Source organism: Chamaea fasciata, unplaced genomic scaffold (genome assembly GCF_029207755.1).
Source record: "Chamaea fasciata isolate MVZ Bird 193981 ecotype frontalis unplaced genomic scaffold, bChaFas1.0.hap1 SCAF_13, whole genome shotgun sequence".
Lineage (NCBI taxonomy): Eukaryota > Metazoa > Chordata > Aves > Passeriformes > Sylviidae > Chamaea > Chamaea fasciata.
Window position 1 is genome coordinate 12,174,497 of NW_027094098.1, and position 11,539 is coordinate 12,186,035.

The 11,539-nt window shown below is 51.6% G+C and overlaps 1 protein-coding gene across 1 annotated transcript; it reads right to left on the minus strand.

Moving 5' to 3' along the window:
* Nucleotides 1-3,321: 3,321 nt before the first annotated feature.
* FAM3D (FAM3 metabolism regulating signaling molecule D) lies at nucleotides 3,322-11,234 on the minus strand. The gene is made up of 11 exons (XM_066195314.1): nucleotides 11,168-11,234; nucleotides 8,666-8,722; nucleotides 7,866-7,930; nucleotides 7,011-7,118; nucleotides 6,669-6,689; nucleotides 6,063-6,186; nucleotides 5,754-5,812; nucleotides 5,327-5,377; nucleotides 4,252-4,336; nucleotides 3,984-4,110; nucleotides 3,322-3,777 (listed from the first exon to the last, which is right to left on the minus strand). Exons 3-11 carry the CDS (start codon nucleotides 7,876-7,878, stop codon nucleotides 3,688-3,690), a joined length of 678 nt encoding a protein of 225 aa, XP_066051411.1. The 5' UTR covers nucleotides 7,879-7,930; nucleotides 8,666-8,722; nucleotides 11,168-11,234; the 3' UTR covers nucleotides 3,322-3,687.
* Between the last annotated feature and the right edge of the window lie 305 nt (nucleotides 11,235-11,539).

Genomic DNA, 11,539 nt, shown 5'->3' on the forward strand with positions numbered 1-11,539 from the left:
GCTCTGCCCGGGCACAAAGGCAGCTTTCATGCCGCGGATGCCCGGTTTCTAAGCCGGGATCCGTATTTTGAGAGGCTGTGGAAGATTACAGTAATTGCACTTGACAGGGCAAGATGTCACAGGATGCGGATTCGCCCAGCTGCGGCCCGGCACCCGCAGGTCCTTGCCTGTGGCATCTTTCCTAGATACTCCTTTGGTGCTTTGCCCAAATGAACCCCCCAAAATAAAGGAAGACTATCCCTCTGCTGCCTGCCTGCATCCTGGCTCTTGGCTCCTGTTGCAGCTCTGGATTTTGCAAACTTTGCTGCCACAAACACCCCAGGCTGCCTGTGTGCTGCTGCAGCGTTGGTGCTTGCTGTGACCCCAGGTGAGCCCAGGTTACCTGAAGCTGCGTCCTGGGAGTCCGGGTGGGTCAGGCTTGTGTTTGGTGAAGACTCTGGGGATGTGGCACAGTGCAAACCAGCACAGGTAGGCGCCTGTTCCTGCAGTAATACAGCTCTCAAAATGCCATGGCACTGCAAAACCCCCCCTCATTTGGAGATTACTGTGCCTGCACCCACTGTCCTTTTTAAATCCTTTTAAAGAAATTAGCAAGTTCAATTTGACTCATGGGTCCATATTTATTCCCTGCCTCTCAGTGTCTGGATATTAAAAAAACTCTGATTTTTTTATCAGGACACAGTGACTTTGGCAGGAATGGCTCTTCAAAACACTGGCTGCTACTGAAGGTCTCTGCACAGGAGTTTCACTTTTAGCTCTCCCTATTTCTGCAAAATAGTGATATACCTTAGTAACTACTCTGTGATGGATTCAGAGCTAGTTTTAACTGCCTGTAGTGTGCTGAAATGTAAATTTCCTTTATTTTGGCTTTAAACCAGATTTCTAATGTGCATTGCGAGGAGGTAGGAAGAGTTCCCTGTGGCTGAATGGGGCTGGTTGTTTTTGTGGCTGTAGTTGATGCTGTGCTCTGGTTTACCCTGTGGAGCCACTTTTACAGCTCTTGGGCTGTTTTCAGTTTGGTTTATGAGTGAATCTAGATCCTTTGAGGGGCTTAAAATAGTTGGCATATTTATGCTGGCAGCTCGGCAGGGCTGTTGTGTCTGCTGGTTGTGTTATTTCTCGCTGCTGCCACGGGTAGGGATGATTCAGCGCTTGGGATTAACCGCTGTTGTTGCAGCAGACTTAGGGATCGATTTATGGCAGAGGTTTCCCTCAGTGCCATCAGGTGTGTGCTAAGAGCATGGGAGGATAAGCTGGGATAAAATACTACACCTCTTCAGGGATTCCTCTGTGATGGCTGTTTTGGGGTTTTATTTCAGTTCTGCCTCTGGAAGTTCTTACAGGTGTTACACAGTTTGTATGAGGATTTTTCCTTGTTTAGGGAAAACCAGTTGATCGGTGGTGTTGAATTTTGGATCTAGGGTTTCATCCTTCAGGTGCCCAGCACAGGTCAGGCCGTGTCCTTTCCTGGCCTTATCCTGCCTGTGCTTCTCAATTCTGCTTCCCTGGGGTGACCCGAGGACTCAACCCTGTGAACTGCCTGCTAGGAGCTGTGCAGGGGCTGTTGGAAGCAGAGAAGGCTGTGGAGGACAGTCTATTATCTTGTCCAGCTCCAAATGCTCCAGGAGAAACACTCCATCCTCATGTTCTACAAACCTCTGGTCTGCTTCAGAGAATGGGGAAAAACCAGATACAATCACCGGAAATTAAAGTCTGTACATGATGCAAATTCATGCCTGTCTCTGATGACAGATAAGCCTGGCCGTCACCCGTGCAGCTCATCTGATCCCAGCAGTGCTCAGGAAGGGGTTGGGAACAGACTGTGCTTGGCTGATGTGTGTGGACAGGAGCAGGGGGCAGATGCTCCCCAGGACCTGCTCGGTGTTGGGCAGCAGTGTAGGGACTGCTCTAGGAGCACAGTGGGGCTTTCCCGCCCCTCCTTTGGGCAGGGATCTTTCCTCTCCTCGTTGTGTCTGCTGGCCCCGGGCTGGGCTGCAGCTCCTGTTGTGTGGCTGACCCCAGTGGGTGCCAGCCCGGGTGCCGTTGTATCGCTCCAGAGTGATGCTGGTTCCGGTAAAACCGGTAAAAGGCTCCCACCTATTGGTTGTGCTGCACAACTTCAGCTGCCCAAGAAACCTGCACATCCATCCATCCATCCATCCATCCATCCATCCATCCATCCATCCATCCCTCCCTCCCTTCCTGAGGGCAAAGCAAGGTGGGCACATCCCTGGCATTATCCTGACCTTTGATGGGGATGTGTCACAGAGGATTTAGCTTGGATTTAACCGACTGTGAGAACCTGATAATAAGAGAATGGATTCAAAAAGTTATCTGTCATTATTTCTGCTTATCATAATCACTCTTTAACACCTGAAAACTATGGCTGGGATGGACAGTGAGTAGCCGGCTCGAGGCCCATAAAAAAGAAAGCAAAACTGGTGCGAAATGTAGAGGGGGAATCAAGGGGTAGAATCCCTGACCTTTGCCTTTCCTTGGCCTCCACCACCATCGCCTGCTGCGAGACACCCTAAGGCCTGTGGGAGCCGACGCTGCCCGCTTGGGGAGCCCCCCCGATCCTGCAGCCCTGGACCGAAGTCGGGAGTGAGCTGTGGAACTCCTGCCCTGCCCCGGTGTCCCGTGGCTGGAGCACCGCGGGTGGACCGAAGGGCGGCCGCAGCCACCGGGCACCGTGCCTGCAGCATGGAGGGAGGATGGGCTCCTGCTGCCAAACTGCTCCAGAGATCGGGGAAGGCAGATAAGATGCTTCAAACAGCAGGGAAAAAAAAAAAAAAAAGGGAAAACCTGCGCTGCTCCCCCCACCCTGTCTCAGCAGCAGTAAAGGTAGCACGGTGAGGTGATGACCTATCCTATGCTTTTAAAAATAACCTTAGCATTTTCTAACTTTTCCCTTGTTTTCACTTTCTTTATCTTTGCCTTTCTTACTATTAAATAAAAATATATCAATTTTTTGCCACCAGCATTTAATCTGTTTTTTTTCTTGTTTTTGGGAATATTCTGAACCTTTGAAGTTCTTTCTGTTTTATCCACAGAGACTTAGGTTTTTTTGCTCTTCTGGGTTTAAACCAGTTCCTAACACTCAGGAATGATGCTTTGGTCTGTAAATATTAACCTACATTGCTGCATGCTATCCCTGTGGACTTCAGGCCTTATTGTGGCTGTAGGAGACTGTAGGACATTGGCAAGATCTCCTGTGCCATGTGGGGAGGGGTCCCTCCTGTGTGCAGGGCTGTGGGATGGGTGATGGTGGTGCTTGACTAGTGGCAGAGGACCTGGCATGCTGTGCCTGTGGGTGAAAGTGTTGATTATGCTTGAAAATGGAAGGGAGAAGGCAGTGTTTTATAATTAGAAATCTCATTTAATACATTTACAAAACCTTCTACAAAGTTTTAGTTTAAAGATAGAAAAATAAAATACCCAAAATTCACCCACAGATGGGGATGGCTTGGCTGCAGCCCGGCCACGTGTCTGCTCAGGCTCTGCAGGCACTTGCACAGCTCTTCTCCAAACCCTGCACAGCTCCTGCTGTGAAACAGGCAGCTCCCATGAGCAGGCAGCAGCTGCTGGACTCTGTGACCTGGCTGGAGAGGCTGGAGTCCCCACCATGGGCCTGGTGTCCCTGTGTGACTGCTGAAGCTGCCCTCCATGGCAGGCTGGAGTTCGATGCTAGTCCATCTTCCTGGGGGCACAGCCCTCCATCTCCAACAGCTCAGGCCAGCCCTCGTATTTATTTGTCTTTGGATCATTTTTAATGTGCTGCAGGAAAAAAAGAGAGAGAGAAGATGAATGAGGAGACTGGAACAGTGCAAGCCGGAAACACGGCAAAAGTTACAGCTCGGTTTGGTGTGGGGGATAATGCCACTGGCCCTTGTCTTCTGCAGACAGGTGGGTGAGATGTAGCTTGGGAGGTGCCATGGAGAGGATGGAGCCTACAGAGCTCATGGCAGGGGAGGGCCATGTACCTTTTCAAAGGGGCTCTTGTTCGTCAGCCCTTTTGCCCCCAAGAAGATCCAGTTGTCCCGGAAGCGCAGGTTGCGCACATGGTTGCTGCCCAGCTCTGTGAAATGTGCCCTCACTTTGTCATTCATCCTGAAAGTGGGGAACAAGGTGTCAGTATGGTGCCAGGTGGGTGTCCCCTCTTTTACCCTCTCCGATGGTGGCAGCAGCATGTCCAGCTCCCCCAGCTGCATGTTTTTGGGGAGCCTGATGTTGCTTATGTGGGCAACTCACTTTGTGGCAGGATCATCATAGCTTGCTGTCAGCACAAGGGTGCCACGCTTGATCCCTTGGAGGAAGACGAGCAGCTTGGTAACATCTGGGACAGAAAAGCATTAGGGAGAGAAAAAAGGGATTTAGTAGGTACTTTGGCATGGTGGCCGGGGGAGCCTCCTCGGGGTTGGTGGGAAATAACCTGACTGTGCTGATGCTAGCCAGGATTTGGGAGAATGGTGGGCTCCCAAATTATGCATTCCCCATCCTCTGTTCCCACCTGGGCTCTCCTGCAGTGCACGGGACTGATGTCCTCTTTTGATACAACTGCAGGGAGGAAATTCCTCCTAAACTGTGCTTGCTAACTCTAAAATCAGTTGTGTGAATTTACTTCCCAACACAAGAAATGAACCTGCTCAGCCACAGAGCTGCCCTCCCTGCCATCATGCCTCTGGCTGTATTGGGGGAATTATTCCTGATCTTGCATCTGTGGGATGCTTGAATCCAATGCTCCATCTAGTGGCACAGGAGCTGACTGCTGCCTTCTTCCAGTGCCTCTCCCACCGAGCATCTCGCTTGTGAACATGGCTGGAAACCTCGTTATATTGGTGATTCTCCTTAAAACTCCAGAGTTACCGAAAATAGGTTCCAAACCGAAGGAGTGATTGAGGGGGCCATGTCTCCCTGAGCTCCTTCCTTTGTCCTGCTGTGAAAAGCAGGGGAATGAGCTGCTGCTCAGCCACCACCAGTAGTCAAAAACTGAGTTACAGGTTGCAAAGTATCAGGATTAGTTTAACCACCGGATCTCAGAAAGTACCTTTCTCAAGTCTCAAGTGCCTTGGTTTATTCACGTTTTCCAGGCTATTACATGCTTGTAAAAGGAGCAAGAAGCCAATCTTGGATGTAGAAGCATTGTGAGGACTCCAGGCTTGATGGCCTCAGGGAAAGCTGGGCTTTTACCACCCAGGCTGGCAAGTCTGGTCAAAGTCACTTGACTTTGTCATTAAATACATGACAGAGAAGCAGCTGAAGCAGCCAGCAGTGCTGGTGTGAGCCCTGGCTGGGAACCACCAAGGGGCAGAGCGACTGTGCTTACCTCCGGAGTACATGTCGAAGGCGCCTGTTTTCAAGAGCTGCCCAGTAGTTCCTGAAAAGTCAAAATTGAAAACAGAGCACAGTGAGTTTGCACTGGGGTGGCTCTGGGCTTTGCCTGGCCATGAGCCTGGGCTTCCTTTGCAAAATGCTTTGCTCTTCCCTCAGTGTGCTGTAACTGCTGCGATGGTGACTGTGTTGCTTGGAGGAGTTTGTGGAGCTGGTTGTGCACGACCCAGGTGGGTTTGTTCCCTTCCCACTGGCAGTGCTTACGACCATAATTGTGGCTATGCTCCCCATGCAACACCAGATGGATGTGCCTTTGGCTCAGCCACAGTGCCTGGGATGGTGTCTCCAGTGGCCTGTGCTTTCCTGGGGAAGGGAGGACGCCAGGCAGCGGGGAAAAGGGGGTCAGTGCCTGCCCAACTCACCATTCACCAGTGCAATGTTCAGGCCTCTGCCAATGTTGTTTTTCACGCTGCTCATGAGGCTGGAAAGGAAAGCAAAGAGCACCAGTGAGTGCAGGGATGCCCTGGAGATGCTGATGCCCGTGAAACTGTGGTGGGGTGAAGTGGCTGTAGGTGGCAAAATAACCAGAAGTGGTAGCAAAGAAATCTATCAAAAATTTTTTTAACCACAAATACATTGTGATGGCCATTAATGTGCTTGGCAGAGGTCAAACTTGCCCTCTTGAAGCCAGGCCAGCCACAGCTGCTTTGTCCCTGCCATGGACTGCTTACACCAAGTCTTCAAAGCAGATTGAGGGTCCCACCACATTTGCAGCACCACTGATGATTTTGAAGGCAAAATAATTCTGGGGGCAGCTCTTCTGGTTCCCACACTTGTTCCGGGGCAGCTTCTCACCTGCAAGAGAGGAGTGGAGCTGAAAGTCATGGCTTTGTCTCCGTGGGGAGACACTGGCTGTGTCCCTGAGGGGCTGAGTGGGACTGACCCCAGGATACAGTGGCCCACGAAGGGGGCAACACCTGCACCAACTTCATGCATGAAGGAGGCTTGTCCTGGGGCTGGGACCAGCTTCTTATTTGAGGTTTATGGTGCCAAGGCCAGGTGCTGCCCCAGGTGTGACACATGGGGTGTGCTGGGAGCCTTCAGAGCTGGTGCCCAAGGCAAGACCCTTGGGACTTTTCTGCCCAGAGTTTCCCCATTCTTGGCCAAGGCAGGGACCTGCCAAAGACCCCATTGCTGTGTGCAGTAGCAAAATCCCCCGTGTTTGGGAGAGGGGGATTTTTGCCTTCGTAAGTGGCTCTTGAAAGAGATCTCACGCTTCCACCATCCCCCTGAACCCTGGAGTGGAGCTGTGTGATGAAGTCAAGAGCGATACTCACTGCTGGGCTTGTTTGCGGCACCTGTGGGTATCAAGAGGGAGGATTAGACACCTTGGAGAGCTGCTGGCTCTTCCCCAAGCCAGGAGCAGCTGTTCAGGCACCAGCTCTCCAAAACTGCTTCCCATGGCTGCAGACACATCCCCCTGGACACACCCACCCCGGTGCAGCTTCCCACCACACTGTCCCCTCCCTGCCCTAGTGGTCAGAGTCGGTGGCTAAAGCCTTGGCCAGAGACTGGGGATCCAAGTGGTCGGGGCAACTGTATCCAGCTCTGGGGGTGGCTTGCAACGGAACCTCTGGCACCCTCCCTCGGGACCCCTCTGGAGCCCGCTGGTGCCTCACCGAGCCAGCTCCGCAGGCTGATGGTTCTCCAGCTGCGCTGGAAGTACGTCTGCAGGATGAACCACGTGCTCAGCAGGGTGATGAGCAGTGCCGTGTACCGGATCGCGGCTGCAGGTGGGGGAGAGGAGCCGGGTGAGAGCAGCAGCTGCAGCACGGGGCAGGCCCTGGATCACCCCTCTGGTTTCTTGGGATTTCATCCGTGTGTCCCAAGGTTACCAGGCACAGGGTGACAGCCCGTGGTGTGGGAAGGGAGCTAAGAATCCCTCACCCTCCAAAGGGATCCTGATCTCTTAATTACCATCTCCAGAGTATGCGGTGATGCTCAGATAGGCATTCCTGCTCTGCTGGGAGGCACTACTCCTTTTTCTCTCTATGTTAAAGTAAATCTGATAATTACTCAGAAAGCTATGTAAATCCAAATATTTTTTATGTTCCCAGTGCTGGGAAGGCTGCTATCCCCCAATTAGTCACTAGCTACAGCCGAGCAGCTGCTGATACAACTGCGATTGGCATTTGGCTTTAAAGCAGCGCTCATCAGAGCAAAACGTTCCAGTCCTGCATGGAAAGAAAGCAGAAAAATGTACTTTTATTGCAGCTGAATGGCTCTTATGGAACCAGGAACGTCTCAATAGCCATCTCTTCCCAGTCACAGAAGGTTTCACTGGGAAAAATACAACAGGCTGAAATCTACACAAATCTTGTAAAAACCTGATGCTTATACAAAGGCCGTTTCCCATGTCCCTGGCAGGGGAAGGGCAGGGTTGCTGGGCTTGGAAGGTATCATGTAAATGAGAAGGAGGCATAAAGAACTGTAGAAAAACAGACAGAGAAAAGTAAATATGTGTCCCTCCTTACCCGTTATCCGCATGGTGGTGAGCAGAGAGAGCACAGCTGGGAAGGACTGACAGTCACAGGTCACTCTGAGGAAAGAAGGCAACACCTTAAAGAATGCCTGTAACTCACCAAAGCCAGGCAGATTCTTGATGAGAAGATAATTGCTATGTTTAGTCATATTTGCAATAATGACAATGTCATCAAAGATGTACAAATTCTTATGCAGAACTGCTTGGTCTCACCCTGATTAAGTCCTGGAGCTCACTGACTGAGCTCGCTTCCTTGTGGAGCCTCAGAACTCTTCCCCGTGTCTGCTGCCCCATGGGCTCCTGGCCCAGGCCCCATGCTTGGTAATGGACCAGCCTTTTCTGTTCTGCTGATAGCAAGGAGTTGGACACTTTTAATCACAGTTGTGTTGCATTTCCTTTCTGGGATGATGCAAAGTAGATTTCAAATATTAAGGACTGCAAAATGCTGTCGAGGACAAGCTGTGATCTGGCCTTGCCCAGTCAGGGGAATGTCTGTGAACAAGCTTGTCTTCCTTCAAAATCCAAAGGAGAAGGGAAGAAGGGCAGCACCACTGTGCTGAGGAGAGCAGCCAGCTTTGTGGACACCTGACTTCAACCCAGAAATATTTCTACCTGGCCAAATTGTGGAGCACCTTCACCCCGGGGACAGGGCATGTTTGTAATTTGGAGCATGAACTATTTCCTACCCGGGAGAGTCCACCTGCTGCCCTCTGTCCCACTGCCACCTGGCTGGTGGGACAGGCACTGCCACCCCACACACCGGGCTTCCCCAGGGGCTGGGACCACTCCTACCTTTGAAATTCGGGGCTGCAGTCTGTTGAACACTGTCCTGGAAACTGCGCTGGAGCCCTACGGCGAATTGTCACTTGTGAGATGGGTGCTGAGAGTTAATGAGCCTAATGTTAACTAAAGCAGCCCTTTAGTAACGTTTGACAGAAAATTTGTAAACGAGCTGTGCTGAGAGTTGCTTTTCCTGTTTGAAGGGTAAATAAGGAGCAGTGGGTTGTAGCAGGGCTGGGCTGAATGTTGATTTCAGGCTGCTGCGTCATGAGGAAGGAGAGAAAAGCTTTTCCTCCTGCCCAACCCTGCTCTGGGTCCCCTCCCAGGGCTCGCTGTGTTATTGACCGAGGCTGTGGAGCAGCCTTGGGGCCTGGGCTGAATGGACCCACGTCCCTCTCAGAGCTCTGAGGAGATGCTCCGTGGCTTCCCTACACCCAGGGGTGGGTTGCAGCATCACTGTCCAGGGTTTTTAGGCAGCCCCTCAGTGATGTTTCAGCTGATGTTTCTGGAGCTTGGCACTTTTCGTCGCACTTCCCCATGAGACCCCTCTGCTGTCCCCACACCAGCTGTGACACTGCAGCAAGGACGATCTGCCAAAGCTGCTCCAGCACGGAGCTACCAGCTTCCCACGGGAGACTGGCCCACCTGCATTTTAGGGGAAGCCTTGGGAGGTATTTGTGTCCCCCTATGTATGGAGACAATGTGTTTTTGATAGCATATCAACTGAGCATCTCCCCTCTCTCTGCAGCTGTTCCTCTCAGAGGAAGGTTGGCTGTGAGCAGGGATCTGTCCCCACAGGAAGTGCCAGGGGGGTCTGTGATGCCCAAAGCCCTTCCCCACACCCCAGCCCTAAACACAGTGACTTTGAAATAGATTTTAAAGCTTGTGTCCAAGCTGGCACGAGCAAGCCCATTTCACTGTGCTGGTATAAGAGACACAGACCTGAAAAATGACAGTTTAAAGGTTTTGGAGGACAAGCATTGCCTATGGCTGGATCTAAAAGGGCAGCACGAGACTCTTCCCTTTTGCTCCTTTCAGCATGAAGTTTATAAACACAGGAACCCTCTTCCCATTTCTGGCTCCCCATCCCAGTGCCAGATCTAATGATGGAGTTGGAAAATGGGGCCAGTTCTCACAATCCCCCTTGGCAAGTTGCAAACACTTCAAAATTGGTATTGGTTTGCTTTGGGAGCTTGTTGTCCTCCCTACAAGTGCTGTGAGCAGAGCCTGGATGTGCTGAGGATTCAGACCTAGGGTGCAATTTGAACACAGTCAGTAGAACAAAACTCCACTGAGTTTGCAAAACCTTCCCTGTTTGGTCCCCAGTGCTACAGGGAACACTGGCCTCACTGGGGCCCATTGCACAGTCCTCCCCTTCACCAAAGTTGTGTTTTTTCTTGGCACGTATTGATTTCATCGCACAGGAAGAGAAATGGAAAAATAAACCAATAAATGCCAGTGATTTAGGGAAGTCATATATTTCTTTGGGCTATTTGTCTTCACCTTAATCCCAGATAAAATTTTTTGGGTGAAGTCCTTGGGTGGTGAAATTCCTGGAATCTGATTGCATTACAAGAGGGTGGCCCTGTCCTGGCATTTCTGTTATATTATTTTTTAATTGTTTGCACTGATAATTTTTTTTCTTTCTAGGGCTGTGCCAGAATAAAAGGCACCTGTGCTCTGGCATCTGCCAGCCAGAGAGCTGTTGGCAGGAGGGGGAGAAAAGAAGGAACTGTGGTAGGTGTTAAACAGAGTTATTTGTCTAATAAACATGAAACTTGCTTGCTTAAAAAAAATTCCAGTAACAAGAAAGTTCTTGGACAAATATTGCTAGAGGCTCACGGTGCTGTAAAGCAAAAGCTCCACCCAAGGCTGCTCTGGCCCGAAGTGCCGCTTGGCGGAGCTGAGTCACTGCTGGTGGAAGGAACAGAGAGAGTCCTGCCCTCCCAGCGAGCTTTTCCAGGATGCACCAGGTGAACGCTCCTGTTCTCCCTCAGCGCTGCAGGAAAACTTTTCTTCTCTTCACCACAAACTTTTGCCTTTCCCCCCTTTTTTTAAAAATCTTTTTTGTCGGCTTTTGAGGTCCACGTGTCCCTCTCTCTCCCAACAGGTCCCTGACTGTGAACAAAAACATTTTGTTGCGACTCCAAAAAGGGTGACAGCCAGATGCCCACAGCCACTGAGTCACGCGTCCAAAACCCAGGGTTTTCCCGCACAGCTGAATGCGGGGGTGCAGAGGAGAGACTGGCAGGGTAGGTGTGCATCCCTGTTGACACAGGGAGGTCAATATTTCAGCCCATGACACCAGCACAGATGCATCCCACGGAAAGGATGCCAGCGCCGGGGGCTTCCCCTTCACCTCCAGCCTAAGAGAAGGAAGAACAACTAAAACCTTCCCCATGCAACCCCCTAACCTGCTAGCAAGTGAGAAGAAAAGTGCTGCAGGAACACATAATTTCATTCATGCTCTAGAAAAGGCATTTCCCCGGTCGGGGACGGGACAAGCCCACGTACCGCTCAGTGTCCCGGCCGTGCCGTCCCTCTCCGCGGGCCGTGCGGGCGCTGGGGCACCCCGGCAAGCTGAGGCTCCATGGGCTTGGCAGCCGCCCATCCTGCCCAGCCCTCCGTGAGCCGTGGCACCTCCCCACGCCTTATCTCCCTGCCCGGTGCGGGGCTGGGCACAGCCCGCGGGGCGCAGCGGCCGCAGCGCTGGGGAGCAGCTCCCCCGCGGGAGGGACAAAACACTCATCGCTGCGGCCACGAACTCTTGGTTTGTTTTTTTTTTTTTTTTTTTTTTTCACTTTGGTCCTTGCCTCTTTGGCACGTCAGAAGAGGGAAACCTCTCCCAGGGTGAGCACCAGCCTGACTTTCTGCTCTTTCACCAAA